General features: G+C 48.0%; 14 protein-coding genes across 14 annotated transcripts; 6 read left to right on the top strand and 8 right to left on the bottom strand.

Annotated features, from left to right (window-relative positions):
• Nucleotides 1-31: 31 nt before the first annotated feature.
• On the top strand, nucleotides 32-1,943 carry EDB93DRAFT_1238246 (uncharacterized protein; the record flags this gene model as incomplete). The annotated part of the gene is made up of 5 exons (XM_041451521.1): nucleotides 32-446; nucleotides 495-655; nucleotides 710-1,175; nucleotides 1,246-1,473; nucleotides 1,531-1,943. The coding sequence occupies 5 exons, from the start codon at nucleotides 32-34 to the stop codon at nucleotides 1,941-1,943; spliced, it is 1,683 nt and encodes a 560-aa protein (XP_041312247.1).
• Nucleotides 1,944-2,334: 391 nt separating this feature from the next.
• Nucleotides 2,335-2,962, top strand: EDB93DRAFT_1076981 (2',3'-cyclic-nucleotide 3'-phosphodiesterase; the record flags this gene model as incomplete). Its single annotated transcript, XM_041445284.1, has 2 exons — nucleotides 2,335-2,782; nucleotides 2,805-2,962. Coding segments are annotated over 2 exons (606 nt in total), but the record flags the coding sequence as incomplete, so codon positions are not given.
• A 122-nt stretch (nucleotides 2,963-3,084) lies between these two features.
• EDB93DRAFT_674603 (uncharacterized protein) lies at nucleotides 3,085-5,266 on the bottom strand. The gene is made up of 4 exons (XM_041457074.1): nucleotides 5,109-5,266; nucleotides 4,910-5,050; nucleotides 4,081-4,857; nucleotides 3,085-4,024 (listed from the first exon to the last, which is right to left on the bottom strand). Exons 2-4 carry the CDS (start codon nucleotides 4,975-4,977, stop codon nucleotides 3,298-3,300), a joined length of 1,572 nt encoding a protein of 523 aa, XP_041312245.1. The 5' UTR covers nucleotides 4,978-5,050; nucleotides 5,109-5,266; the 3' UTR covers nucleotides 3,085-3,297.
• Nucleotides 5,267-5,557: 291 nt separating this feature from the next.
• Nucleotides 5,558-6,689, bottom strand: EDB93DRAFT_1246348 (ribosome biogenesis protein BRX1; the record flags this gene model as incomplete). Its single annotated transcript, XM_041452432.1, has 5 exons — nucleotides 5,558-5,712; nucleotides 5,767-5,902; nucleotides 5,958-6,059; nucleotides 6,126-6,415; nucleotides 6,470-6,689. 5 exons carry the CDS (start codon nucleotides 6,687-6,689, stop codon nucleotides 5,558-5,560), a joined length of 903 nt encoding a protein of 300 aa, XP_041312244.1.
• A 4-nt stretch (nucleotides 6,690-6,693) lies between these two features.
• Nucleotides 6,694-8,790, bottom strand: EDB93DRAFT_1199437 (uncharacterized protein). Its single transcript, XM_041450921.1, has 4 exons — nucleotides 7,947-8,790; nucleotides 7,681-7,890; nucleotides 7,161-7,625; nucleotides 6,694-7,103 (listed from the first exon to the last, which is right to left on the bottom strand). Exons 1-4 carry the CDS (start codon nucleotides 8,472-8,474, stop codon nucleotides 7,047-7,049), a joined length of 1,260 nt encoding a protein of 419 aa, XP_041312243.1. The 5' UTR covers nucleotides 8,475-8,790; the 3' UTR covers nucleotides 6,694-7,046.
• Nucleotides 8,791-9,662, top strand: EDB93DRAFT_1121774 (50S ribosomal protein L30e-like protein). Its single transcript, XM_041448569.1, has 4 exons — nucleotides 8,791-8,964; nucleotides 9,016-9,076; nucleotides 9,131-9,234; nucleotides 9,288-9,662. The coding sequence occupies exons 1-4, from the start codon at nucleotides 8,908-8,910 to the stop codon at nucleotides 9,444-9,446; spliced, it is 381 nt and encodes a 126-aa protein (XP_041312242.1). The 5' UTR covers nucleotides 8,791-8,907; the 3' UTR covers nucleotides 9,447-9,662.
• A 1,005-nt stretch (nucleotides 9,663-10,667) lies between these two features.
• EDB93DRAFT_674597 (thioredoxin-like protein) lies at nucleotides 10,668-11,622 on the bottom strand. The gene is made up of 4 exons (XM_041457072.1): nucleotides 11,429-11,622; nucleotides 11,105-11,373; nucleotides 10,980-11,050; nucleotides 10,668-10,929 (listed from the first exon to the last, which is right to left on the bottom strand). Exons 1-4 carry the CDS (start codon nucleotides 11,459-11,461, stop codon nucleotides 10,853-10,855), a joined length of 450 nt encoding a protein of 149 aa, XP_041312241.1. The 5' UTR covers nucleotides 11,462-11,622; the 3' UTR covers nucleotides 10,668-10,852.
• A 940-nt stretch (nucleotides 11,623-12,562) lies between these two features.
• Nucleotides 12,563-14,770, bottom strand: EDB93DRAFT_1077106 (Metallo-dependent hydrolase; the record flags this gene model as incomplete). Its single annotated transcript, XM_041445289.1, has 13 exons — nucleotides 12,563-12,661; nucleotides 12,715-12,780; nucleotides 12,837-12,962; nucleotides 13,015-13,027; nucleotides 13,080-13,157; nucleotides 13,207-13,405; nucleotides 13,448-13,556; nucleotides 13,606-13,738; nucleotides 13,790-13,899; nucleotides 13,955-13,993; nucleotides 14,053-14,409; nucleotides 14,464-14,513; nucleotides 14,563-14,770. The coding sequence occupies 13 exons, from the start codon at nucleotides 14,768-14,770 to the stop codon at nucleotides 12,563-12,565; spliced, it is 1,587 nt and encodes a 528-aa protein (XP_041312240.1).
• Nucleotides 14,771-15,660: 890 nt separating this feature from the next.
• EDB93DRAFT_1121735 (uncharacterized protein) lies at nucleotides 15,661-17,086 on the bottom strand. The gene is made up of 3 exons (XM_041448568.1): nucleotides 16,319-17,086; nucleotides 16,099-16,265; nucleotides 15,661-16,050 (listed from the first exon to the last, which is right to left on the bottom strand). The coding sequence occupies exons 1-3, from the start codon at nucleotides 17,026-17,028 to the stop codon at nucleotides 15,989-15,991; spliced, it is 939 nt and encodes a 312-aa protein (XP_041312239.1). The 5' UTR covers nucleotides 17,029-17,086; the 3' UTR covers nucleotides 15,661-15,988.
• Nucleotides 17,087-17,157: 71 nt separating this feature from the next.
• On the bottom strand, nucleotides 17,158-19,236 carry EDB93DRAFT_1121733 (uncharacterized protein). The gene is made up of 6 exons (XM_041448567.1): nucleotides 19,141-19,236; nucleotides 18,587-19,083; nucleotides 18,416-18,533; nucleotides 18,057-18,338; nucleotides 17,713-17,988; nucleotides 17,158-17,648 (listed from the first exon to the last, which is right to left on the bottom strand). Exons 1-6 carry the CDS (start codon nucleotides 19,160-19,162, stop codon nucleotides 17,353-17,355), a joined length of 1,491 nt encoding a protein of 496 aa, XP_041312238.1. The 5' UTR covers nucleotides 19,163-19,236; the 3' UTR covers nucleotides 17,158-17,352.
• Nucleotides 19,237-19,331: 95 nt separating this feature from the next.
• On the top strand, nucleotides 19,332-21,506 carry EDB93DRAFT_1076730 (Metallo-dependent hydrolase; the record flags this gene model as incomplete). Its single annotated transcript, XM_041445266.1, has 11 exons — nucleotides 19,332-19,548; nucleotides 19,601-19,647; nucleotides 19,727-20,080; nucleotides 20,136-20,174; nucleotides 20,228-20,337; nucleotides 20,387-20,519; nucleotides 20,566-20,665; nucleotides 20,721-21,028; nucleotides 21,089-21,214; nucleotides 21,271-21,336; nucleotides 21,396-21,506. The coding sequence occupies 11 exons, from the start codon at nucleotides 19,332-19,334 to the stop codon at nucleotides 21,504-21,506; spliced, it is 1,611 nt and encodes a 536-aa protein (XP_041312237.1).
• A 579-nt stretch (nucleotides 21,507-22,085) lies between these two features.
• On the top strand, nucleotides 22,086-23,289 carry EDB93DRAFT_674083 (uncharacterized protein). The gene is made up of 4 exons (XM_041457070.1): nucleotides 22,086-22,289; nucleotides 22,340-22,542; nucleotides 22,598-22,748; nucleotides 22,804-23,289. Exons 1-4 carry the CDS (start codon nucleotides 22,231-22,233, stop codon nucleotides 23,225-23,227), a joined length of 837 nt encoding a protein of 278 aa, XP_041312236.1. The 5' UTR covers nucleotides 22,086-22,230; the 3' UTR covers nucleotides 23,228-23,289.
• Nucleotides 23,290-23,350: 61 nt separating this feature from the next.
• On the bottom strand, nucleotides 23,351-24,734 carry EDB93DRAFT_1238237 (RNase P subunit p30-domain-containing protein; the record flags this gene model as incomplete). The annotated part of the gene is made up of 6 exons (XM_041451520.1): nucleotides 23,351-23,685; nucleotides 23,753-23,832; nucleotides 23,892-24,307; nucleotides 24,360-24,532; nucleotides 24,580-24,676; nucleotides 24,711-24,734. 6 exons carry the CDS (start codon nucleotides 24,732-24,734, stop codon nucleotides 23,351-23,353), a joined length of 1,125 nt encoding a protein of 374 aa, XP_041312235.1.
• Nucleotides 24,735-25,052: 318 nt separating this feature from the next.
• EDB93DRAFT_1121706 (tryptophan synthase beta subunit-like PLP-dependent enzyme) lies at nucleotides 25,053-27,917 on the top strand. Its single transcript, XM_041448566.1, has 11 exons — nucleotides 25,053-25,232; nucleotides 25,282-25,446; nucleotides 25,494-25,587; nucleotides 25,683-25,782; nucleotides 25,834-25,930; nucleotides 25,981-26,205; nucleotides 26,288-26,553; nucleotides 26,601-26,643; nucleotides 26,691-26,873; nucleotides 26,923-27,576; nucleotides 27,630-27,917. The coding sequence occupies exons 1-11, from the start codon at nucleotides 25,191-25,193 to the stop codon at nucleotides 27,717-27,719; spliced, it is 1,959 nt and encodes a 652-aa protein (XP_041312234.1). The 5' UTR covers nucleotides 25,053-25,190; the 3' UTR covers nucleotides 27,720-27,917.
• Nucleotides 27,918-27,940: the final 23 nt, after the last annotated feature.

The following is a 27,940-nucleotide window of genomic DNA, read 5'->3' as shown; positions in this document are numbered from 1 at the left end:
TCTACGCTCTTTTCCTGCCAAATTTTGTGCAATGGTTCCCTCAATTGACGAAGTCGAGGAGTACTTTCAGTCTCTCGAACGCTTCCTGACAGATACTCTGGTGGTCGCCTCGCCTGGTCTTCCAAACATCCGAGAGGCCGTTCACCGTCTTTGGGTTGATATCTCTCGATTTGGGCCACCTGGTCTTTCTTCATTCCCTGACATACATGTCCCCGGTCTTGGGGCATTTGAGGTTCCTCCACCCCCGCCTCCACCTCCACCCCCGAGGACTCTCGTAGAGAAGGCTGGTGATTGGATTATGGAGAATCCATGGAAGAGCTCTAGCATAGCAGTAACAGCTCTTGGAGCTGGCCTACTCGCTGGCTACACTACCTTCCATATGACGCGCGTCCATAAGAGAAGAGTTCGGTCAACCACTGTCACTCCTGAGAAGCGGCAGGTTGTTGGTAAGCACTTCTACTACCCGCTTGGATTGCGAGTTGACATCTTCCTAGTCGTGTTGGGTGGTGATCACCCACTGGGCCTCCCACTTATCATCGAACTTGAGCAGAAAGGATACATCGTTGTCACTAGCGTCTCCACACCGGAAGCTGTCAGCAGCATTGAAAGCAAAGGACATGGATATGTCCGAGCTCTTGTCCTTGATCCCAATGAGGTGTGCAATCACTGATCCCTGCTCCCCAAGTTCGTCTAACCAAAGATCATTTAGCCTGGCACCATCCCAATCTTTCTTCGGTCGCTCGCATCTACTTTATCCCGACGGTTCCCAATTACATCCGCTGGTGACCCATATGCAGCCACCCCTTACCATCCGCTTCTCCATTCCATAATATCTCTACTCACACTGCCGGTTCCATCCATTCATACGACACCAACCCCCATCGAACAACTATCTTTACGAAGTACATATCTTCCGCATCTTCTCTCCACACACTTTGCTCCTCTCCAGGCACTTCAAGCACTCCTACCATTACTGCGCGGGGATGCCCAGCGCGCGGGCGGGCGCAAGTCCATCATTGTGTGTCTCCCTGCTGCTGATGCACGTGTTGGATTGCCTTTCGGTGGCGTCAGTGCCATGAGCGCAGCAGCCACTTCTCGTGCGTTGGATGTGTTACGCCGTGAGGTTGCTGTTGGACAAGGCATGAGCTCCATCCGCGTCGTTGCTGTCGATGTGGGTGTCGTTGGCGAAACCCCCTGTTTCCAGTCTTGCAAATTCACACGCGATGGACGACTGGACTCCCTCAGAGAAAGCAACCTATGGTCAGGCATTCGCTGCACTCGGAGAAACTAGCATGGGACAGTCTCGCAGACCGGAGGACATTTCTGTCCTCGTGAATCATATAGTTGGTGTCGTCAGTGCTGGAACAAAAACCAAGATAGCGAGTAAAACGATTTGCGGTATACGCGTTGGTTTGGGGTATGAGAAAATTAGAGATTGGATTCGTGGCGACCGATTTGCTGTTGGTGCTGGCGGTTCGTTATTTTTCCGTCTTTTTCATGCATGTGAGTTAACAATTGCTGTCCTTACAGCAGGAACATACACGTTTGCGTCATTCCTCCCTGGCATGCTGCTAGATGGATTGCTGAATCTACCCCACATATTGGTTGGTGTCCGTAATCGGCTCCTACCTGTGCCTCCTGCACAACCACACACAATTCCAAAGGTGGCTCGTAACATTCCATCCTCCACTGCGGTTTCTGTAATCCTGCCATCATCTTCCTCGGCGGTGAGCATAACACACTCAGCTCCACGTCCATCACCTCCAGAGGCAGCTGCATCGGCGCTTGAGCAGACTGAGTCTCTTTCCGAGCCTGAAGATGTAAGTGAACTTGGGACAGGCTCCGAGGCTGAGTTCGAGAGTAATTCTGGCGATGGCGGTGCATCTACAGTGGAAAGCAGCTGGGTGAGCTTGGGATCTCGTGGGCGCACTGATGAGGTTTAGGTCTCGCAAATGGCTGACTGCGCTGTGTAATGCCAGTCTATTAATTGACAAGGACTCTGATCACTGATTTTTTGCTTGTGTACTTTATCATGTATATTCTGTGTCGAACAAATATTACTCGTGCTCAGTACGTTACAATGTGTAACTCATTTTCCTGCGTACACTCCTTTTCCCGAAATTCATTATTCGAGGACCTGATCTTGATGAGTCATCGTCTATTAGTAATGGGGTCTAATCCAAATATGGATCGCAGCTGCTCGCACTGATTTAGTAGGAGCTGCCCTCTGCTCTCCTAGCTTTTCGTTGCTCTGCTAGGTACACTTCATTGATACCATTCTGGATCCGAATGGGTACGTATGTATCAGCCGTTGTTGTGGTTTGACAAAACCAAGCTATATCAGGTCTCTCGCTCTGGCTGGTGCCCAATCCCGCCCAATTGCAACTCATACAGAGGGTGTTGCCAAAGCGGCCTAAGACACGCCCAGTGTCCGCTGCTTCCTATCCAGATATAATCCCTCATATCACACTAGCAAGCTCGGCAAAGGCGACGCAGGATGCAATTCTACGAGCCATACCATCTATTTTGCATTCAATCCCAGTCGAATTCCGGAGGCTTGAAGTCGGCGATCATTATTTCAGATCTGTCTTTATATCTGTGAAGAAGACTACCGAACTCGTCGCGCTGCACGAACATATCATGACTGCGCTTGACAGGGATGGAGCATCGCCTTCAGCCCCGGCATTTCCGCACATGTCCATCAGTTATATTGCTGATGAAGATGGGGCTGCTGAGCGGAATCAGGCTGCAGATGAGCTGCGGGTTAGCACAGTCATCGAAGGTTCAGAGATGGGCCTAGATAGGTGCAGAAACAGTTGTTCTTCGCTGTGGAGACTCCGAGGAAGGGCGTGTGTGCCTTGCGAGCTTTGAAGGCACAGAAGTGTGGATCGTCCAGTGCGAAGGACCGGTACAGCACTGGCAAGTGTTACATAAAATAACAGCGACATCAGATGTTACCTAGGATCGGGGACTATCTTCATGGTGAGACGAGACTCTATTGTTGCAATGTAGGTTTGTTACATGATATACGGAACACGGAGTTGCGGTGATACAATTGATATCCAAGATTAGTTGCGAGGTGCGAGGAATGATTGGTATGCGGACTAAATCAATGCGAATGAAAACAGAAGACAAGCAAAGCTGCCAGATCAGCAGAACGAAAGAGGACGAAAAAGCAGCACGAAAATAAATTGAAAGGAAAGTGCGATGGACTGAACGTCTCAAATATTACATGACAATATCGATGTCTTCGGTTTTTGTGTGCGAGTGTCGGTGTATATGCAACAATTCAGAAAATTATGAGATTAATTTTCGATCATCGTCACTGCAATCAAGGGTGAACGAAGATGACGACGAAGCCGATGATGGAGGTTCGTAAAGTGGAAGAGGAGTTGAGTAATCGATCTTGCGTTCTCCGTTCGAATGGAAGAGCTGAGAGTATGCGGGAAGACTCTGACTGTATAGAGCACTTTTCTGGAGCTCCGTTGTGTCCACAGTGGTGCGATCGGTAGGGGACGGAATAATTAGTGGGACAGCTACCCGCACATGCTGCATGGGCAGTGAAAAGTGGAGGCGTTCGCTCACAACCTCGCCATCGGGTTGTTTGTAGACGCACCGGAGTGCAATGTGCATCGCGTGGCACACGCTGAAGAGAGGGGTATTTTCAGATATGCGACGGCTGCGGATCCCAGCCCAATCCAATTGGTGGGGATCTGGTGCCAAAGGTATATTTGCCTCCAGCACATACCAGTTCTCTGAAGGAGAGTGAGGGGTCACATCGCCCTCTGGAGAGTCATGCATGAAGACGCGACCGTCACCGGAAATAATATACTTCCCGGAATTTGAGGGATCGAAGAGGGAAAATGAACGAGTTGAAGTAGTTTTAGAAGGATATGGAGTCATGAGAAAGCCGACATCATAGAGTGTATGCACAGGATGTGCATTCCGAAGGGGGAAAGAAGGGGGTTGTTGCGTCCTAGGCGGGACCACAAATCGAGCTACGCGATCAAGAGAAGTAATGCTCCTGAATAGACCTGTCGTTAGCACCACGGATGGTAGATGGACAATAATGCAACACACCTGTACGTTTCAATCTGTTCAACATCAACAGTGAAATCAGTTATTCGAAGGCGCTCTCGCTGAGAGGCGTCCAGTTCATTGCCTTGTAAGCGCAGGATAAGAGGAACGGATGTCTCATCCAAAGTCACTGCGGTGGGAATGGATGCGACGACCTGAATCTTCTTCAGGATGTCAGGCGGAATAGTTGTCGTGTCTGTTTCTGTGTCGTCTTTTCCTGATTGCGCATCGACGATGAACAATGCCATCGGGAAGACAGGAGTGGAAGACACCGAGGAGGGGGTAGAAGGAACCTCGGCAAAACGAATGAGGGTGACTGGACATCTTGGCGCATTGATTGTGTGAGTGCGACAGCTAAAAGGTGAGAAAAAGCTGCTGAATATGGAGGAGCTGCCGTCCTCGAGAGAGATAAAAGTTGCAGTGGCATACAAGGCATAGCGCGTCCCAGCTTCAACTGCATTGCGATCTCCGTACATAGACGTAGTGGGCAACCAACCAGGAACAGGGATGTCAAAAATAACATTCCAAGAGCAGGGCTTATTGGAATCTTCGTGCCCTTCGTTGGCAAGGTCGATGGGTTCACCGATTACAAGCTCGCGAGTGATGGAGCAGAGTCGCAGAGCGGCATATCCAATGTCTGGAGTGATTATTTCGGATTGTCCCTCGAATGTGACTGTGAGCGATTGCATCAAAGCACGCGTTGTGCTCCGCCGGCGCTGGAACATAAACGAAGGCGAACTGAGTGAGATCAGAACATGGCCTGCCAGAGAGAACGCAGATCTAGCAAGGTCTATCAGCACAAGCGAGACGTTTGACTTGAGTTCAAGCTCACGAAAAATCCGGTTCACCATACAATTCCAAAGAATCTGAAAACGGGATGATGTCTATTGACACAGGCATATCGACTGTCTACCAGGCAATAGACAAGGGATATCCTGGAGATATCAGCGACTGAAGCCAGGGAAATGATTTTCTATTAAGCGAAGGACATGAGTTGTTATATAGGATATATTTCGGTTATGTACACGCACCCACGCATGGCAACCTGCACTTCTGAGACACAACAAAAGGCGCGTGGCCCATCATCTGGAACGGCTGAGCTTCGGCATCAGTAAAGGCACTCGGGAACGTTTGCCCAACCAAAATTCCTTTTGTTTCATTAAAACGGCTGTTTCCTTTGTGAGCGTACAAAAGCAAACATAGACTTGGTGGCTGTGCACGACTAGATATTATTAACGGAGAAGCGCTAGAGAGCACAAAGCAAGCCGTGTAAAGAAATGCTCCAAAAGCAGGAGGTGCAGAAAGATCTTGATGCGTCTGTCGCGTAAATGTTGAGCAGATGGCATACATGTCATCGCCAAGGCGAAAAACGTGTGTAACGCTACAAATGTAGATAATCATCCAGAGATACCATATAAGCACCCCAAGTTGGTGTGCTTACCACTTGATGCAACTGTGCGTTAATGACACGTGTAGGCATTTACGCGAACACCTTGGATACTGCCAGTGCATCTTCGTCCCTCTTACGAAGCACTTTTCTCTTTGATGTCTCCTCCTGAGCTTCTTTCCGTTGACGGTATTTGTCACCTCTGGCATGTCTGACTGCTGAGCGCACGGAAGCAGGCGTAATAAATTCTATGTGTGAAGTGAGCACGTGAGCAACGAACATATTCACTCAAGTGTACGAACCAGGATTGGAATAAACGGTTGCGCCACCAAATGCTCCTTCAAAAATACGGATGGGCGTCATTACAAATCGGGGACCAATCTCAACAAGAGATGTTTGAGGTGGGCCATTTGGCTGCAACGGATCCTTTTCTATGATCTACGGAGAAGAAACGGAGTCAACGCTCGGCAATAAACCGAAGGAGTCAGCATACTTGGAAATTTCGGAACCAGATTTTGTTATCGAGGATGGAAAAGGTTAAAACGTGGTCGATAAACGGTTTAGCTTTCCGTGCCGATGGGGGAACACCAAAGATCTACGTGGAGGAACGGAACGTAATCACGCGTCAGTATTCTACTTTCATTATTGCCCATGAACGTACATGCGTGAAAACCTCTTTGGTAAGCTTTCCCCACTCCGTTTGATCAAACGCTTTGTCAAAACTGAGAATTCCTCTACTTCCTTTTAGACAGTTTCCTGTCATCTTCAGTTCATCCATTGTATGCACGTTTTGAACGTGCAGTTTTATGCTGGGCCCATTTGGTGTTTTCGTAGCCCACATGTATAGGTCTTCATGTCGCCTTGCCTCAAAGTAGAGCGTATTATTGCAATTGTTCAGGTCTGCTATCTCGGGCAGGAGATGCAACTGCGACTTGGAATCAAGTTTAGAGTCTGAGATAGATCCCATTGAGAACTAATGAATCTGTCAAAAAAATATAACATTACCTTTCTTCACATGAGGTAGCAGAGTCTCAAGATCGTTCATGAGATGTCTCATGCGGTGGGTGATACCCCGAGAGGAGAGTAGCAAGACGCGTTGCTTGTTCCTCTTCGGTTTAGGTTGCTGAACGTCGTCATCGTCGACATCGACATCGTCTACTTTTCGTTTGCCTTTGGTATTGAGCTTCGTGTCTTTTGATTTTTTCGCTGTAGGGAGTGGGGCCATTGTAGTCCTCTATACTCTACAGCTGGCGTAGATTTTTCACTAATAAGCTAGTTTTACGTAACTATTCACCATAAATAGTTTATCGTTTACCAGAAAGCGTGGGGACAACAGTCAACAGGGACCAAAAAAAAATTAAGTAAATACTTGTTAGGTCGAACCAACACTAGCGGCAAGCAGAAAGAAATTGCTTGACCGAAGACCAAAGACAGGCAAGGCGACTAATGTACATATCTGCGTGGTGACCCTTTCACAGCCATAGCATCAAAAAGGAAAAGAAAGCACAGCGAGCATGCTTGAAAATTTGTCGACAAATGAAACCAACGTAGCAGTGCATGAGTCCAAGGGCCACCTGCGAGCTCAAGAAGAAGATGAAGTGGATGTTCGTAGCTGCTTCTGCTTCTCTTGTTCCAACCGCTGAAATGGCTCACGCGTGAGGAAATTCTTGACATTATTTAAACAGAAGCAACGTACGTGATACAACAGTTGTACTGCCATCTGAATGTTCGCAGGCTGTCCAGTTATAACAACCAAACGCTCGTTTTCGTTACCTGGAGGCGCTGGAGCGCCGTTGAGTCCGGCACCTGGTTCCATGATCTTGATCTGACTAGCGCTCATATGGCGGATTTCGTTGATTTTACTACCCCCTTTTCCGATAATACAGCCCACCAAATCATTAGGGATATATATTTGCTGTGTTTGAAGTTGCTGTGGTGGATTAGGGGGCGGTGGGGCACCGTAAGGCTGCGATGCGTTCGCATACCCTGGCACATATGACGAGCCAGTATACGGAGGTCGTCGAGAGTAGCTGGAAGGGCGGTAACTAGAATGGTTGGAAGACGAAGAAGGCATGCGCTCTTGTGCTTCAATGAGGATATTACCGATGTAGTAGGTTGCTATATGAATAGCATCCGCAACACCTGCAACGCTCAGGACTCGCTATATTCACGCAAAACAATTAGGTGCTGCCTTGCAATAAATTCTTGTGCTATACCTCAGTCGAACCAGGGAGCATACCCTCGCTTGCATTCAATCGTGCTCCACTGGCATCTTGAATTTCCTTGATTTTTGAACCTTGTTTCCCTATCACGGACCCCATGCGCGAGTTTGGAATCATGAACTTGATAGTTACTGCACGACTTCCAGGAACTGAGGGTACATCGAAGGGTTCGTCATTGATCCGTCGTACAATAAGACCAAAAGCCTGTCGGTTGATTATGATGAACAAAAAGAAATGGTAATAAGGTATCTCGAGCTTACCTTGGATACAGCATCAAGCGGCCCGCTAACATTGAGAATTCTCTCAGGGTTACCGGGAATGCTCTCAGAGACCATAACACGAGCGCCACTCTTGTCTCGAATCTCATTGACATGCGAACCACCCTTTCCGATGATGATTGACGCGTCCTGTGTAACGATCAAGCAACGCATATGAATCATAGCTGAGGGAGGAGCGGCAGCTGAGGACGAGGAAGGTGGTGCAGACATAGAAGTTGGTTTTCCGGCCTCTTCAGAGCGGGTGCGGGAGTCGTCGCGTCGATTGTCGGATGAAGTTTCCTTAGGAGAAGGAGTAGACGCAGTAGTATCTACTACGGATGCGGGAGTTTCCGTCATGTTCACATCGCGAGTCATAGACGTAGCGGTTGATGAACCAGAACCCTGGTGTTTGTCAACTCGTGAGTCATCCGCGTGAGCCGTAGCGCCTGTGTTAGCACGCTTGTGATGCTTCTTCTCGTCAGAGTCAGAAGGAGAGCGCGACCTCTTGCGATTGTAGTCTGCTTCTGCCATTTTCGAAATTCAGCTCAAAAATCTTTTCTGGTTAGGAGGACGGGATTCTGGAGTGATGGGCTTGATAGTGTGGTATCGTATGGTAGTGTGGTTTGAAATGTCTGATGGGGGACGAGTGGACGTGGTGAGGAAGACGGATTGCGAGTTGGATACGGATTGAATAGTACTGAAATTGACTTACCTCCTTTACAAAATTTATACAACGAATACCCGCTGTTTACTGGGAACCAGTGGCCGGGTCTCCTGTAGTGCAAATACGACACCTGAAACGACAGTCTAGTGTACGTCGTTGGCTTGGGTTTCTTCCGAGACAAACATACCAACACACCACAGCCACAACAACACCGAACTTTTCTACTTACAGAACAGACCAGGATCCTCGACAAGTTTTTTTTGACCAAGGATCAATCCAACGTGAGGTCACCTACTCATCATGGTTGAAGCACGCGGAAAAGCATGGCCTCTTGCAGATGAGGGCCTAACTAACTCCGTAAGTTTTTTCAAGAGCTCATCACTAACGGCTGACATCATGGTACCGTAGATCTTGGACTTGGTCCAACAGGCTGGTCAGTACAAACAACTAAAAAAAGGTGCCAATGAAGGTGAGCAACGTCCAGCCCCTTTTCTGTTCCTCTATCTGATGTTCATCTCCACAGCAACTAAGACGCTTAACCGTGGTGTGGCGGAGTTCATCGTCCTCACCGCGGATACCGAGCCCCTTGAAATTCTTTTGCATCTTCCCCTTCTTTGCGAGGAAAAGGTATGCTCTTTTGAGCTATTTACACCGTTGACTCCTAACTGCCGACCGTACAGAACGTTCCGTACGTGTTCATTCCTTCCAAGGCAGCCCTTGGACGTGCATGCAATGTGTCCAGGCCTGTCATCGCTGCCAGTGTTACAACTAGCGAAGCTAGGGAGCTGCAAAGCCAGATCCGTAATGTCAAGATTGCGATCGAAAAGTTGATGTTCTGATGTTCTCATTGCGGAGGAAGACAGATAACTGCTGATACTACGGTTGTTATATCATTTTTGGTAGATCTCCCGTATGATATGTAGCAACTAGATGTCAACCAAGTATCTTTTAAAAGCCACCTTCCACTAAATGACGCGCGCTTTATGCAAATATTGTGACTAATTTCATCTTTTCCAATAGGGTTCAAACGTTCATCAGGTGATTGACCCGCGACCTAGATGCAGTATTGAACGCATAGCTAATAGAGGACTTGGAGTGATTTGGGCTATTTAGGGCTAGCTGCTAGAACATTCCGCTTGATTTATACAAGCTGGGCGATCTGGTATAAATCTGAGCTTCTTCAGAAGGTCAGTTCTATAGGACTCAGATGATAAGAAGTGGTCCGAGGCTGTATGCAGTATTTTCGATTTCCTGTCGTGGTAAGTAATATTATCGCTCTTCAGTAAGTGACGGGAAAAGATAGTACGGGCCCCTGATATCTGTTTGATGATTACAAGGTAGTCCTTCCGGTGCATACCGAATTTCTCGTATTCTGCTTTGCGAGGCGTTCGGGGATTGACGCCAATCAACACGGGCATGGCAAGGGTCTTTAACAGTCACCTTTTGAATAGCTTGCTAAATTGTCTTTTCTCCTGGGTGTAACCACCTCAACCTCAGGATCATTCGCAAGTAAAATCTGTTTCAGAAGGTTGATAACGACACGCATGGCATCTACGTTCTCTCCAGCCAGAGCAAACCTCATACACATAAAATGCTGGGAGCACTAAGACGGCTCACGGCTCTGGTGAGATGGGTGGAGTCTACAACGTAGTCGAATTGGCTGGAAATCTCAAGGAAGGAAGATTTGAGATGGAAGTGAGATGGAGGCGGACTATGACGGGCTGTTGACGTAGGTGCCCCCGGAAGTCTCTGCCGTGAGCGAGTTGGATGGTGTCGACGGTTCAGTATAGAATGACATTTAGGGGGCCAGTACGCTGCCAGACCCTGCTGCATGCTAATGATAGCGAAGTCTCTTTCATGACATAGGTATTTCATTTGCTCAACTGTAATCTCATCATAAACAGGCACAACATCTTCACCGTGTTCTTGAGAGCTTGGCCCATCATCCGCCAAGCTGGGGAAATAGATTTCACGAAGCACTAAAGACCTTGTCCATACAGAAATGGGCACTTGAGAGTCTCATTTTACGTGCTGAGGTGTTATACCTTGTTCCCTGTGCAGCAGTGATTAGTTGTTCCGAACACTGAGGATCTTCTAGCCTCTATAGGAATTAAAAACGAAAGCGAAACGAAGTCGAAGATGAGGAGGACAAGGAAAGAGTGATGATAGTTATTTGATTGTACGGTGCGGGTCTGTGTGAGTACGGCGCTAACTTTCCGATTCTTGGTGTTATCCATGCGGTACATTAAGAGGGAGATTCCGACGCCTTCGGAATAACCCCATGCTGCTCGAGGAGCGTTTCTAACTCTCCCGATTGAAACACTTGGAATGATTTGAGTTTAAAATATATTCGACAATGCAACCCAACTCACTGCTTAAAGCAATGTCGCTCCCACCTACAAACTCCCCGTTCACATACAGTTGTGGAATGGTTGGCCATTCCCTGCAAGAGAGGTACCTGAGGCTTGGTGACAGCGTCAAATGCAGCATAACTTACGAGAATTCTTTAATTCCGGTCCTGAGCTCCGAATCCTCGAGGACATTATATGCCTTGAACTTTTCAGGTGGAATGTCGAAAGCACTGAGGATCTTCACCACCCCCCGTGAAAAACCGCACATAGGCTGCTCTGGGCTGCCCTTCATAAACAATACCACAGGGTGTTCGGTCACTGCAGCCTGTATTTTTGAGCGAGATTCCTGAGATAGCAATCGACGAAAGGTTTGTGACCTCAGACAGCTGGAAATAGTGCTCCTGTGAAGCGAGAGCTGACGAAAAGGTCAGAATACACCAAATATGTGTACGTCTGATAGAAAGACATACATATGCCGATGTCCGAAGTGCATTTTGGAACATTACGAGCGAGATGGTTTTCCTAAAGTACTTGGCTCGAATGACGGGATTTTGGCCGGCTTTGGTGCAAGTCTATGCACGAGTCTGGGTACCGCTCGGCAGGCTCGGCAAATTCAAACGGAGCCACTTGCGGATATTAATATCCTTCATTCCACCTTCTGCTGCCCGCCTCGGCACCTGTGCAATCCTATTCCTATGCCCGCCCGCCCATCACTAGGGAGGTGGCGTCAATAGCGTCCTCCATCTAGACACCAGAACCATGTCTGAGCTGTCCAAAAACCCACCTGTTACATCCATTCCTCAATCATATCTTCTTCTGCCATTGGCTTGCCTAGTTCATATTCCCCTCTTTCTACGTGCCCGTGTCCTCTCGGTACCATCTTATCCAGCTTTCGCTATGTCTGCCCCATTGTCTTATTGTGGCATCGCGTTTTTTGCACGGTCGTTCCTCCGTCTGTCTCCGGCCTCGTCCCAAACAAGCCGACATCTTGACATCCTTTCAGAGAACCGCTCGTGTTACGTTTGCTACTTTCCGTAATAAATCATCAGTCCATCTGAAATACAATACTCCTGCAAAGCATCCCATGATTAGTATCATTAAATGACAAACAGTGCCACTGTAAATAATACAATCATCAGCTTCGTAACCTCGACCCGGAACATCGTGTCACACAAAACATGTGCCTGCTGTTCTTGCACTACCGGCGCTACATATGGCTGAAGAAACGGTTGCCAACTTATGGGTTGAATCTGATAGAATGATACCGGCAGCGTCGTAGTCCCTGCGGCACTAATCACTAGGTTGAATAGGTGGCCTCTAAGTTGCCATCATCGGCCAACAATCACGCAAGTTTGTTAATTTAACGTATCCCTATGCACAACAATCAGAGTTCTATATATTTCGATGTTTCTATGAGCGGGAGCCAAAAGTTCACGGACGCAATGTCGCAACCTCCTCTGTGAACTTGGCAACCATCTTTTTCATGCGTCCATGACCGAGCAACTGCTCTGGTATCGAGCACGGAAAACTATCCAAGTAGCGTTATACAATGCATGGGATAAACACAAGGACATGACTCACAGTAAAATCCGAGAGCCAAAGCTTCACGGATCCATCGCTGCAACCTCTTCAACGAATTTAGTCCACTTTCTTTCCCACGCATCCATAGCCTTGCGCTTGCTCCCCTCATCGAGCAAGGAATACTACCCAGCCAATGTCACACAATGCAAGAGATGAGAACAGAAACACGACTCACAGTAATACTGTCACGGGCCATTTGGCTGAGAGTAAGGAGTCCTGTAACTTCACTTGCTACTAGCACCTTTAAGCAAGTGATGAGTCTTGTTCTACTAAGGGATAAACAAAAAAAAAGCTTACCTGGAAGAAATCAAAGGATAACCCCATGCTATTGAACATTGCAGGATCATCGGAAGACAGTACCACCGGAATGCCTTGGTTCATGATTATCGGGAGGGGGTGCATAGGCATCGATGAGGTAAGACGCTACCAATTGTTGAGCAACATAGATTCGGAGGCAGTATACAGAAAATCTTACTAGTACTTCATTTCTATTGGAAGATTAAGACAAACTAGAGGCGTCTAGTTATACAGCTCACTCACGATATAGGACAGACTTCAATTGCTATTTTCTTCTCTCGACAAATTTGCATCAATTTGGGATGCTTGGCCAGTGAGAAGCTATCCGACATGAGTTAGCGAGCGCTTTATGCTATACAATGCACCTAACCCGTGTCCGATACGCTTTGTTCCAAGCAGGATAGCATCATACAGATTCATATCCGCTTCAGTGCCATCGCCTAGTGTTTCACCGGCATGAAAGATGAATGGGATATCCGGATGCTGCTCGGCGAAACGCAGAAGCGGTTCTGCGTAATAGATTAGTGGTTTACACTCCGCTCCATCTTCGTGGCCCACGAGATCAAAGCCTGCGAGATAGAACACTTAGATCTGATATTAGACAGAACCACGGAACTTGCCAGCAATAAGATCCGGAAATTCCTCTTTGAATCTGCTGCACTGATCTAGCTCTGCTTCCAATTCCTCGGGGGAGATAATTCTCAGGGTATTATAGATAATCTAAGAAAAATATCAGTCTGAGCTTGAGTAGCACCGAGACCAAGCTGACCTTCAACCCGACGAAATCGTCTTCCCGGCCTTTCGCCTTCATTTCCGCTTTCATTTCGTCCGTGACCTCTCGAAATATTAAGAGTAGTTCGCGCAGATCAAGTTTGGTCTTCGCGTCCTCTGCAAGTATGTATCTGACAAAATATCAGGTATTTCAAGCATAGTCGTACGTCTTTCCGACTCACTTTCTAAAGAAACTAGTCCGTATCTCAATATAAGAGATGCCATCGTCTATCGATGAGCGGATGCACATCCGCAAGTATTCCTTTTGAATCGGCACGAATCGGATGATGGGCTAAGGCTCATCAGTACAGGCTCACATATTGACTTCCAGCACGCCATAGACTCACATCGGTCACTCCAAATGTACTTCCAAATTTCAGCCAGATCTGCGAGTCTCTCACTTTAAGAACATGTTCAGCAGGTCACATATTCATGGGAAACTCACTTTCATCGGCGTGTTGTACGTCTTAAACGCATCACTTGGATTGATCACAAAGGCGCTAAGTACCCACGTATCAAATCCGGCAGGGCCGCCTAGTGCAGGATCGAAGAGCTCTCGCGCCCTCTTGATAGGAACCCAGCCACCAGTATATGAAAGATCTGTGATACCAACTGCATTGACGGCAGGATACTGTTCTACAGGAATCGGCTGGATCTTGGGCAATACAGTTTTGAGGCAAGCCGCGTCTAGCGGACCCGGAACACAGATATGTATCGCAGGATGACCTAGTGCCAGGTCAAGCACCATTCTGGCCTCCACTGAAGCGTTCTGGTGCACATGCAACAGCGCGCCCTTTGGCATCTACAGGGCAACCGCGGTCGAGATGGGAAGTATGGTGATTTGCTATATGCTTACTTTGGAGACTATTTTACTGTAGAGATCTGTCTTTACAATAATTTCTTTGGCTGTACATAAATGTGAGAGGAAGTGCCAAGTGCGAGTCGAGCCTCATACCATGCAGAAACTCCATCCCGGGATATGGGTGAGGGATGTTCTCGTGATCAGCTCCCCAGACAGACATAGCTTCTTTAGCACGGATGGAGCGCACTACTTTGTCTGCCTTGAGCTCGGCCGCTGAATAGTTGGCACGAACATGGTCTATACGCAATGCGCGATCCTCTGCGATAAGTTTTTCACGTCTCTGGAAGTAGTCGGCAAGCATCGGCAAGGGTGGCACTGGTGGCACTGGTGAAGGGGAGAAAGATAGCGAATTCCATGGATCCGATTGTGTTATAAACGATTCCCTGGATTGTGGCGGGTGCGGGTCCAATGGCAAACGGTCGCATGCACACTTCCGCATCGCCCTAGACTACTGTTAGAAACCGCTGTGCAGACGGACAAGCCTGTATAAAATCAACGACATTTGATACAAGAAAAGGCATGCTATACCTATTATTCGATCGTCTATGATAAAAACGTGAGCCATCCGGTGATAAAGGACACACGGAAAAATAACACGGACCGTCTAGAATTCCAACTCTTGAAACGTTATCCTGTACCCGCAATAGTTTGTGCCCCGTGTCTTGGAACCTGTATGTAGCGCCAGATCGAAGGAAGAATTCAAGTACCCGCAGTTATACCTATGCACAAGCGCTAAGCGATAGGGCAGTGCATGTCAAGCTGCCGTATCAGTTAGCTAAGGCCAAAATACCTTGAACTTGAGTGCCGAATAGCCGATTTCCCAAAGAACTTTGCATGTAAATGACTCATGTATAGCGAGGAAGTGGGCCAGTGGCGATCAAGGCTCAGGTCAATACGCCATGATGCATTCGATAGCAGACCACTGGGGCCAGTGATATATAGAAACTTGAGGGTGCGCTGAAACGAGTCCGGTTCCGGACTCCGGAATGGAAGTCCCAAGCTCCAGCGCGATATAAATTGCAAAGTGCGGTTGTTGTTAAGTACAGGAATCATCTTTTTAAAACACTATCACAGCTCTGGGACAAAATTCAAAATTTTTTTGGGGATAATCCATTTTAGGAGCCAATGAGATCTAACTTTCAGCGCTCACTTCTCCGATGCGGCCCCATCCTCCACATTACGACTTGTTAGTTGAGGGTAGACAGCGGTCATCAGTCTAATGAATTCCGAATATCTACAGATTTGTCGAAACAAACAAACTACGCTGCTACTTGGAACCATTGTATTCCAGGAACGTCCCCACGAAGAAACTACTGAGTGAGATCTCTCGGTGACAACAGTCATTGCGATTGTATGGTAACTGCAGGTCGCGATGACTAAGTGATAGTCAACGTCTTCCATCTCAGGATGGATATCCCATCAGACTTTGAGTGATTCCTGGATGTAACAGGTGCCCAAATCCATCGCCATCCGGAGTTCGTCTTTGGGTTTAAATGTCGCAACTGGTAGGCATAAATCTTTATTGCTTATCGCGAACAAAACCAGAAGGTGCTCCAGTCCATTTCATTACACCGACATTCGCTAAATCTTGGTTTGCATGAGTGAAATCAATATTAGACCACGACTCACCTGGCCGTCTCTCCCATCCTCGTGATTTTGCTTTAGCAGACGATAGCCGACCTTTAATACCAAGACTTTGATTGATAAATTTGCGTATCTTTTGTGATGGGATGGTGTGAGCTGTTGAATGAACTTTGGACCCAAGTGAATTGGGTAGGGTACGGATAGTACGATTTCTGTAATGACGGACTGGTCAGAAAGCTCACAGCATAATGTCCAAGCTGCGCACCCGACAACAAGGTCTTTGGCGCGCGTGAGTGGCCGTCGCTGCCGTTTTCTCGATGGTTGCGCCTTTTGCAGTGACTTTGTTGCAGTAGTATCTGCCGTTACGAGCGCACTTTGCGAAGCAAATGCAGACGCGAAAAGACTATCTTCCAGATATTGTCCCTTGGCCGATGACTTTGTCAACGGAGGCCGGTGTTCGTCTTCTGCTTCGTCCTCACTGCCACTCGTCATCTCCTCATCCTCTTCTAGCCCACTTTCAGCATCGAACTCTGCCATATCTTCATCTGCTCCACTGTCACCTGATCCTCCATCTGTCAGATTCTCTAGCTCGCCGTCGCCATTCCCATCGTCGTCGTCATCCATTTCATCAGCAGCATCCTCCATTGCACGACGCATTCGCTTCTCCAACGCGTTATCCTCAAGAATATCATCTTCCCCACCGGAGGACTCGTCACTTTCGACATTAGATTCCTTTGGAGCTTTCCGCTTTCCCGTCCGCCTTGCATTATCAGAAAGCTTCCCCAGACGCGTAACAACTGCCCGCTCCTTCAATTTCCGATCTCTTTCCCGGTTATGTGCCTTCTTCCGCGCGTTTTCGTCTGCCTCAAAGTCACGAAGGGTTTTCTTCTCCCGTTTAGCATTTCGTTTGGAAACAGAGTGAGAGACTGCTTCCGGAGCGTCGTCGTCGCTCGAAACAGGATCAAGACGCGCCATATTGCAGCTATGGTCGACTTTCCTACTGACAGTGAGTTTTGAATGTGCAAAACTTTTGAAACTCCGCGATACTGTTTGTGCGTCCAATACTTACCGTCTGTCTGTTTACAAGGCCTTGCACAATATAATGCACAGTCGAGAGTTTTCATTTACAGGGATTTATGTCAATAGAGAAACCAACTGTAGTGACAATACAACGCCGGTGTATCATATATGTACTGTATACATAACGGGTATCGCCGTGGGGTAATATGGGGTGTACATAAATCAAATAACTCGAATTCGATGCATCTGTGAACCCGAGGCTCACCCTCAGTATAATCACTAAAGATCGTCCACATCAACAATTTCTTCTCTCCTCTCTTCATGTTCGTCAGCCGCACTTCCCGTCCTCTCACCCTCAAAGGCAGTCTCCATCTGGCGCGTCAGGCTTCCCAAAAACAGCGCAGCCTGTTTGTGCGGAAATGTGAACGGGCTCGCTAGGAAGCCAAGGCGTTCCCTGAAATCATCGCTTAATTTGTCAAGCTCGAGAGGGGTATACTTGACGCGCCGGTCCATTTCCGGGTCTTCAGAATCTGAATTTGACACCTCGGTGTAGGCACGGAGGGAGAAGGATATCGCTGATTTTCGGGGATCGATTTAGTAGGCACATATAGGAAGGAAAAGAGGGCGAACAAAACTTACACCTCTCGACATGCTCCCACACGTCGGCTTCATCCTTCACCGTCGCAACATATGTATATATACACTTATGCACGATGTCATCTTCCACGCCCTCGCGCGGCTCCCATTTGACGTTTAAGACCAAGAGGTTTGAAAAATCCTCGTAAAATTTGATGGTTGCAAAGTGTTTTGGATCTACATCTGTGGAGAAGGTTTTGGTGTGGGGGTGTGGTTGTCGCACGAGAAGTTGCTTTGAGCGCGCAATCTCGGCATTAAGTTCGACGCGGATATCTTTCACTGCACAAGTACAAGCGATTCAGCGTCACTACGGGAAGAATCTACCAGATCCAGCAAGAATGACGTACCACTCTGCTCAAGCTCGGCAATTCGCCGTTCGCGCTCTTCGACAACTGTGTCTTTAGCTGCGAGTTCGTCCCGCATGTGTGCGAGCTTATCGTGCAGTGTGCGCTGTTCAGCATCAGCTGTGGCGCGAGTGAGGAAGTGAGGAATGGCTGAAGTGCTCGAATTGGGAGGTGGGTGTGTCGAGCTGGATGGAGGATTGGGCTCAGTTTCAGTCTCAGATGTCCGGAAGAAGGGTGACTGGGACGCGAGTTGTGTTTGGAGGGCTGATATGATAGACTCTTGTGCTGGAGGGATAATAATAGTGCAGGGAGAGGCACAGGACTCGATTTAGCTGAAATGCCTTCAAGTCAGTGACACTCACTTTTTGAACGACTGTCATATAGAGCCGTAAGTTCATCAAGGGCTTGTTCAGCATCTGTCTTTCGGACCTGAAGAAGTTCCTCGAGTTGCTGCGAAAGTCTGTCACGCTGATGCTCTAACTAGTGGAATCGATGAGCGTTACTCATCCGAACGATGGATGGTATAAACGTACATCTTTTGTTTTTGTCTTCCACCGTTCGAGCTCGCGATTGATACGTGGGCTCATGGGTGGTTTCTCAGGCTCGTTCTCTGGTTCACTATGATTTGAGGGGTCTTCGACGACGGGAACTGGAAAGGGAAGCTTCCTGGCAGGTTTTGGTTTGTAAGGTTTTGGTTTGACGCGAGTGTCCTTTGGCTCTGCTTGACCCTCCGGCGCTTTCCCTTTTGCCTGACTTTCTTGCTTAGACTTTGACTGGCTATCTGGGACCTTTCCATTAGGGCGACTTTCCGATGCCTTGCTCAGCCCCTTCTTTCTCTGTGGACGGACCGTATTCGCAGGTACATTAGGTGGTGGATCGATGAGCTCGATATCATCTGAAGAAGAAGGGGAGGAGTGAGAGGATTCAGTTATTAGTTTCCGATTATTTGACTGCTTAGACGTTGACGGCTGTGGGGACACGGTGCGCTGTCTCTTACGAGATTTTGGACGCGTCGTAGTTTTCAATGCGTCTGTGTTCAAGCGCGCTCATCAGTTAAGTTGACCTAGCATATGGAGGTCAAATGTACCCATCTCATCGCCTGAAGACATTGTTTTGGCAAACAGATAGACTCTGGTTGAGTGGCTGTAGACTACCTACGACGTCGTCCAGGAACCTGATCAAGTTGCATTTGTGCATTGTCAACTCACGTGATCCATTATCGCTCACATGACTTAAATGACTGACATTGCACTGATCGATTGGTTACCAGCTTGTGTGATGACTCTCCTCGACGAGTACTACCGCAAACGAACCCAGCTCATTGCAGATGATCGAGCCCTTCGCATCGATGCGGTCAATGGAGAACGTTTCTCTGAAAAATCGCGACAAGCAGACTTGATCTTGCGCCGCATTCGCGAGGAGGAGGCCAAGTCGATTTGGGGAATAGAGCATGATGAGGTTCCTCATCCGTTTCCTGGAATGGAGTTTCTAACAGGTACAGTAAAGCTCTCAACACATAGAGTGCTAGCTGATATCTTATTACGTAGGAAAGGACATCATCCTCAAGACCCAACTCTTCAATATCATCACCAAGGTTTGTCCATCTCTAGGTACTTGGGAAGACTCAATCACAGCTAGTTGCATGATTTTCTGTGATGCGTACAATCACAAAGATGCCAAAAGGCGCACTGTTGCACGTACACCTTGATCTCACTGTCAACGGAAATACCCTGCTGGCGCTCGCCTTACAGCACACCTCAATCCATATCCGTGCATCAGCACGAGTCACGCCTGATTCCATCAAATCTGTTGAAATTGAATTTTGTCCTCTTCCACACAGCTTCGTTCCACAGTGCATCTCGCTGTGTCTACCCACCTACAAACCGGGACAATGGGTACCCCTTCGCCGTGCGCGTGAACAGTTCGATGCTGCCCTTGGTGGCACACAGGGATTTGACCGCTGGGTTGAATGCCGCCTCACAATCAACCCAAACGATGCATACGTCACGCATAATAATAGCATTAGGGTGTGCCACTTTGTATTTTGTCGGGCAAAAGAATACATTCATAATCTTCGCAAAGATATGGGACAGATTTCGTGCAGCTGCTGTTCTCACAAGTGTAAGTACACATATTTAGAGATTGGTGAACACCATACTCATTGAGGTGCACAGAACTTGGTGTACTTTGCCCCAATTTGGCGCGCATATATCCGGCAGTTCCTCGAGGAAACCATTGCAGATGGCGTATCTTATGTAGAAGCGCGGATCAATTTCAGCCCAAAGTAAGACTTTCTTTATTGTGCTTTTCGTTTTGGATTGGGATATTGGTAGGTACATGATCGGTTCCGATGGGGAGCAAAGTGTTCCACACAAAGAGTGGCTGAGCATGTTTCAGGACGTCCTAGTTGAATTCAACGGGAGTCTACGAGAACATGGAAGAGATGACGAATTTATGGGCGCCAAGGTACTTGTTATCCTATGACTAGGGTCTCAAGCCTATAAAACAATAGATCATATACACGGTGATCCGGAATTGCGAGCCTGAGGAGTTGGAGTGGTATCTCAACGACTGTATAGAGATGAAGAAGCTTTTCCCTGATATCATTACCGGTATTTTTTATATGTTTTCAAAATTTCTTCCATTTCATAACACAAACTGCTCAAGGTTTTGACCTTGTCGGGGACGAAAATGTTCTTCGTCCACTCAAAGACTACCTCCCGCAGCTTCTCTCTTTCAGCACCCTGCAAACCTCTCAGGGACTCCCAGAACACCATCATATCCCGTTCATATTCCATGCAGGTGAAACCACTGGTGACGGGTCCATCGCAGATGAAAATCTGTACGACGCACTGCTGTTAGGGACGAAGCGAATCGGACACGGGTTCTCGCTTGTGAAACACCCAAAGCTTATGTCGATGTGCAGGGAACGCGGTGTAGCGCTGGAGGTCTGCCCCATTTCAAATGAGATTTTGGTGCGTTGATCTTCCTTCCATCTCATTATAACCAGGCACTGATTGAGTGAGGGCAAGTAGAGATTGGCGGCATCGATGCCGATGCATCCTCTCCCAATCTTGATTAACCATGGTGTACCGGTGGCACTGAGCTCAGATGACCCATCGCTGTTCCAAAACATGGGTTTGAGCTTTGACTTTTTCCAGGTTCACTCCATTTTTATGCCCCTCTTTCATCGTCACTTAAACACACGCAACTACAGGTACTTGCGGCAAGCGAAGTCACTGGGCTGCTCACGCTGGGGCATATCGCACGAGACAGCATCCAGGTACACATTTCTCTATCTCTGTTCCGCTTCAGGTAATGACTGGGTGTGTTCGGGCGCAGTACTCGATGCTCACAGCCGATGAAAAGGCGCGTGCGACGCTGAAATGGGAGGAACGCTGGGAACGTTTCGTGGATGAGATCGTTGAATTTGACGGGGTGCGACGGAACTGATTTATAACCACAACTTGAATACCTCACTTCTTGGAATGGATTATACTGCACAGCCTAGGTGGGAGTTCGTGCCTTCGCTGATGTTCTGGCCATGAAATGTAAGTCCTTCAGCGTGAAGGTGATCTTGTTGGCATCAAGCCAAGTTCGGTCAAATATCACTGATAACCAGCCACCTTGGAATTATTCTCTACGTCCATCTACGAGCCTCGGATGTATGATCGTATGCGTGGCAGTCGAGCCAAAAGGAACATACCTAGCGACGAATTTGCACACTGTGTAGTTGCAAAAGTGCTGAGTGCCGACCCCCCAAGTTGTAATGCGAGCAAATCGGGTCTTTCAAATTCTTCTGATGCCTGCCTCGTTGACCCGTCCTCTGGATGTTGTGATCGTGAATGGTGTAGAAGAAGACTGAGCTATATGGGTAGCCACGCATACCATCTTGCTTGCCCGTAGAAAGGCGACATAATGGGGGGCAGGTCACTCATGTGATTATGAGGGTACGTTCTGTAGCATAACACCCGAGAACGATTTACGTGGCAATCATCCAGCTACATCCCCTTTCGACCCCCTCGGTGTTACATGTCCGTATCAAATTCACGGAATTTCGATTTACCGAATTATATATACGGATGTTGGGTGAGTGACTGGAGTCGTCTGATACGAAGAAGCGACTTGCATTTTTTTAAATTGGATCTGGCTAAGGATACTTCCTCGTCTGAGAAACATGCCTGGAAAAGTTGTTCTAGTGACCGGCTGTTCAAAAGGCGGGATCGGCTTCTATTTGTACGTGCTCCGTCTCCACAAATCTCGAGCACCTAAATTCATGATAACAGATGCGAGCACTTCTATGAGCAGGGATGTATCGTGTATGCCACATCACGCAGACTGGAGACGATGGACGGCTTCGAGAATCCGGTGGAAAAGCGCGTGATGGACGTAACCAGCGATGACGATGTAAAACTCGTCGTACAGTCTATTCTGGAAGAACAAGGGAAGATCGATATCGTCGTGAACAATGCTGGTGCTATCGCAATCGGTTTGTCGAGTTGACTCGAGCCATGAACTGATCGTGATGTTTCGATTTCTCGCAGGACCGTTGCTTGATGTGTCCTTGGATCAGGCTAGAAAAGCCTTTGAGACCAACACGTATTCAGTCTTGCGGGTTGTACAGGCAGTTGCACCTTCCATGATAGAACGCAAGCAAGGGCTGATCGTCAACATTGGATCGCTTGCAGGAAACATGTGAGCATGGTGCAATAATCCGATCTTTCAGCTAACCTTGTCTGACTCTGAATAGCGCGACTCCATGGAATGGATTATACTCTGCAACCAAGGCAGCAGCCCACGCTCTTAGTGATGTTCTGGCCATGGAATGCAAACCTTTCGGTGTTAAAGTGATGTTGGTAGCACCAGGTCAAGTTAGGACAAATATCACTGCTAACCAAGCAGCCACCTTGGAATTATCCCCCACGTCCATCTACAAGCCTTACTTTGATCGGGTGTACGAACGCCTGAATGGCAGTCAAGACAAAGGAAGCATGGATACCGATGAATTTGCACGCCGTGTGGTTGCAAAAGTACTAAGTCCCAGCCCTCCAACTTACATGACACTGGGGGGCAAGTCCCGTCTCTTCGGATTATTCCAATGGTTCCCTCATTGGCTTGTTCTTTGGATCGTGGGATCGATGATGGTGTGGAAGAAGCCTGGACCATCTATGTAGCCACCGTGTACCATTTCACTTGCTATCGAAGGGACGAACCGATGAGCGGTTGCGGACTACACATATGATAAAGGGCCAAGGCATGTCTTGTAGGGCTAATACGAACCAATCATGTGGCAATTGCTAGACTGCACCAACCCTCCCTCTATTTCCCCCTTTCTTCTTTTTTCTTCGGGACTCGCCCTCGGCATTAGCAGCTCCTTTGGTTTTTTTGTTCACATGTTCGTTCATCGTAGATCCGAGACCAACTTCGTCACAAGTTCGCTTCTTGCTTCCCGCTGATTGAGGCAGCGTTACGGCAGGGTTCGGAGATGATCGACTCGATGTTTGGGAGATGTTAACGTTGTCACGCAAGTTCTCGCTATCTCCGGTCCCCTGTGTGGGAGGCATCACCTGTGTAGGTTCTGGAACCACCAACCTGGGTTCTGATAAGACCGCTCGATAAGTTTTGCGTGCCTCTGTCATGTTTCCACGAGGAAGGAGAGGATCAGACTGCTGACGAACGTTTTTAATGGATTAGCTTACGTGCACGCAAGATGAGCGATTTGGGCGCAGTAACTGATGCATCGTGAGCCAAATTTTGTGGCAGGTCCAGCAGCGTAAGCCTGAAAGTAAGGTAAACCAAAATATGAAAAAGACTAACAACTAAAATTGATAGACTCACAAATTTTCGATATCCTTGGGTCCTCTGTAGTCTGCCTCAGAGGCAACTCCACCACTCGCAACAATGCCTTTGCCCTTTGTCACCCGCACAACTTCTCGTGCAGCGGCCCACCAATTCCGTTTGCCACTTACACCAGTATCACTTACACCAAAGGCCGATAGACTGGCGTCACTTTCACCACCAATGGCTCCTGCGTAGTTGATTTCGAATACCGCGCCGTTCTTGATCGCAGTTCTAACCAATGTGTGCTTCAACTGAAACGGAAGTCGGGGGAGCGTTAAAGGAAGAGCAACGATGTGTGCAGTGAGTGGTGAAGGAAGACTGTGCGTGAGGCAAGCAAGTGAAAATGTCGCGGAAGTCGTCGGCAGGAGAGCAATTAGATCGTAGGGCTCGACGAGGGAGGCGTTTGCGTTCGTCTTGCGTTCAAAAAGATTACGCTACTCGTGACCACAAAAAGGAGGTGCTCACCAAACCAAAGCCTTTCTCGCTATCATTGTCGAGAACAATTGTAAGTCGCTTCAAGAACACCGTCCCTGGCCTCGCCCTCAGCTGTTTAAGGAGTCCATCCAGAATGTTGACATGGGTTTTTGGGTCTATTTTTTTGTTCACCGATTGATTAAACGCAAAGACAGTGTATCCTACTGTGATGCGATCAGTATTTGCTTTACGTGGCACGAAATAAACAGACAGTGTTCAAGAAGGTCCAGACGAGCTTCGATTCCCTTTATCTGTGCAGGAGTGAAAGGTGATGACGAGGACTGCTGGGGTTGTTTGTTTTTATTCTTCTTTGGTTGAGAAGTGGATCCATGATGCAGTGACCGGGAAATTAAGGTCAAAGTGCATGTTGTGTAGGAGTGGTAGACCGTCTGACGTCAGAAATAAAGTTCACGTCCTAATCTAGGGTTACATATGTTTTACTAACACCCCCTTGAAACATTATATGCGCATGGATTTACAGTGCACCCCAAGTGTTTCAAGAATTGTTGGTGTTTCATGCGAATGAGTTTTGTATTGGTCACATTAGAGCACCGCTGACTCAAGAATCAACGTAAGAGCGGAGATCTTGAAACAGAATCCTGCCTTCACTCGGAGGAGCGAGCTGATGTCCCCGAGTCGTTGCAGCGATGTACCCACGGGTAAGAGCGAAACTAGGGTCGGTGCTCTCAAACGTTTAGTACAAGCCTTAGCCACATAAATCTGCGCAGTCATGTGATCGGTTACGGTGATCTCGATCACGGCATGCCTAGATCATGATAAAAGGACAGCAGTGACTCGTTTCAGCTCCATTCACCACAGATCATGGACGCCCTCAAAGCCGTATTCGAAGCAAAAAAAGCGGAGGTGGGCTGAATTTATCTGACATTTGTGCTTGAATTGAAGACTTGGTTAGGGAAATCCAGCATTGCTGACTTTCGTCACTGCCGGATATCCAAGAACACAAGACACTGTGCCTATCTTGCTGGCCATGCAAGCTGGAGGGACAGACATCATCGAACTTGGTGTACCCTTCTCCGACCCCATTGCAGATGGCCCAGCTATCCAAGAGACCAATAGTGTATGTCTGGCTTTCGATGTGATCACTTAAATACTGACGCGAGATAGGTTGCGCTTAAAAATGATATTGAATACGCCACTGTACTTGGAATGTTGCGGGAAGCTCGAAGCAGAGGACTGACGGCCCCGGTCATTCTTATGGGTATGTTGTATCTGTCTCTGCACATACATTGTAAACTCACTGTCATCTCTACCAGGGTATTATAATCCGATACTTGCGTATGGGGAAGGACAAAGCAATCCAAGACGCTCGTGAAGCTGGTGCAAACGGATTTATCATGGTCGATCTTCCACCTGAGGAAGCCATCAACTTCCGTGACAAGTGCACAAAAGCAGAGTAAGTTGATCAAGATCGTATTGGTGTATACTGACCCGTTCCGTCCCTCAGCTTGTCGTATGTTCCTCTCATCGCACCATCAACATCTTTGCATCGCATCCAATTTCTCTCGTCCATCGCTGACTCTTTCATATATGTAGTGTCGAAGGTATGCAAACCCATTTCATCATAATTTATGTGTATCTGACCATCGTGAAGATGGGAACAACTGGCTCTTCTATCCTAGGGAAGATGAATGATGCCCTTCCGGATATCATTGCTCGCATCCGAGAATACACGGCTGTCCCACTGGCGGTCGGCTTCGGTGTCGCAACGCGCGCTCATTTTGACGTTGTCGCTGATGCTGGAGCAGATGGCGTTGTTGTTGGTAGCCGTCTCGTGACAATTATCAAGGAGGCACCTCTCGACTCGATACCTCAAAACGTTGAGAGCTATTGCCTTGAAATTAGCTTGAAGGAGAAACCCACTCGCATGCGGTTGCTGCCGACTTCAAATACTTCGACAGCCTTCCAATGGTGCTTTGGAGCCACCCACAGTTGCCCTACTTCCCCCGCGTTTTGGTCAGTTCGGTGGACAGTACGTCCCAGAAGCACTCTTCGATTGCTTAGTGGAACTCGAGGAAGCTCACAACTCAGCTGTGAATGACCCCAAGTTCTGGGAGGAGTTTCAAAGCTATTATGGATACATGAATCGCCCATCAAAGTTTTACTTTGCAGAAAGTTTGACGAAGCATGCTGGCGGCGCCCAGATTTGGCTGAAGCGTGAGGACCTGTAAGTCACCTGCTGGAAAGTATTTATGACATACTAACAGACTATAGGAATCATACAGGTTCGCACAAAATTAACAACGCCATCGGGCAGGTAGGATTACATATTCCTTTCTTGCCTGTGTATTGACATTTCGTCAGATCTTGCTTGCTCGCCGTATAGGCAAGACACGTATCATCGCCGAGACCGGTGCTGGTCAACACGGTGTCGCAACTGCTACTGTGTGTGCACGATTCAACATGGAGTGTGTCATCTACATGGGTGCAGAGGATGCTCGTCGCCAAGCCTTGAATGTCTTCCGAATGAATATGCTTGGTGCCAAAGTTTGTTGTTTTGTCCTTTGCTGTCCTGCGTATATTGACCTCCATCTAGGTTATACCCGTCGAGTCAGGTTCTCGTACTTTGAAGGATGCCGTCAATGAAGCCATGCGCGACTGGGTGACAAACCTGTCCACAACACACTATCTTGTCGGCTCCTGCATCGGTCCACACCCATTCCCAACGATTGTGCGCGACTTCCAAAAGGTGATTGGGCAAGAAATAAAATTACAGATGAAAGAGGCCAAGGGGAAACTCCCGGACGTCGTTGTCGCATGCGTCGGTGGTGGGAGCAATGCCATTGGAACGTTCTATGACTTCATTCCCGACAAGAACGTGAGGCTCGTGGGAGTGGAAGCTGGTGGTGAAGGTTTGGATGGCGATCGGCACAGTGCAACCCTTTCGAAAGGCCAACCAGGTGTATTGCACGGTGTGAGAACATATATCCTGCAGTCGAAGGCTGGCCAGATAATCGAGACACACTCGATCAGCGCCGGTCTTGATTACCCTGGTGTTGGCCCAGAGCATTCCTGGCTCAAGGACTCTGGTAGAGCAGAGTATGCTGTCGCAACTGACGAGCAGGCCCTCAGAGGTTTCCGACTTTGCACCCAGTTAGAGGGTATCATTCCTGCTCTTGAGTCATCGCATGCTATTTGGGAAGGCGTCCGTCTTGCCAAAACACTACCAAAAGATACCGATCTTGTCATTGTACGTATCCAAAATGTTCTCCATTTGCGCGATGCTCATAGAGCACCATACAGTGTCTCTCGGGGAGAGGCGACAAGGATGTAGAACAGATATCGCAATTGCTCCCTGGAAAATGGGCTGACAAGCTTGACTGGCACATTTAAGACATTAGGCTTGTTGATAGGCTCTCGCAATGATGGACTGTGCGCGTATATGAATGAAGAACAATAGGACAGTTATGTGGCTTCTTCCAGCCTGAGGTCGCGGTAGAATTACAGACGGTGTACAAACGATGTAGTACTCAGTGTATGTAACTAATTGCTACTTACGGCAAGTAGTATGACTCGACTCTGAATCTGCAATATGTTGTGACTCCAAGCCTTTT

This window comes from Suillus bovinus (assembly GCF_016758785.1).
Source record: "Suillus bovinus strain UH-Sbo-P2 chromosome Unknown EDB93scaffold_5, whole genome shotgun sequence".
NCBI classification, from domain to species: domain Eukaryota; kingdom Fungi; phylum Basidiomycota; class Agaricomycetes; order Boletales; family Suillaceae; genus Suillus; species Suillus bovinus.
This window is presented reverse-complemented; position numbering and strand designations above follow the sequence as displayed.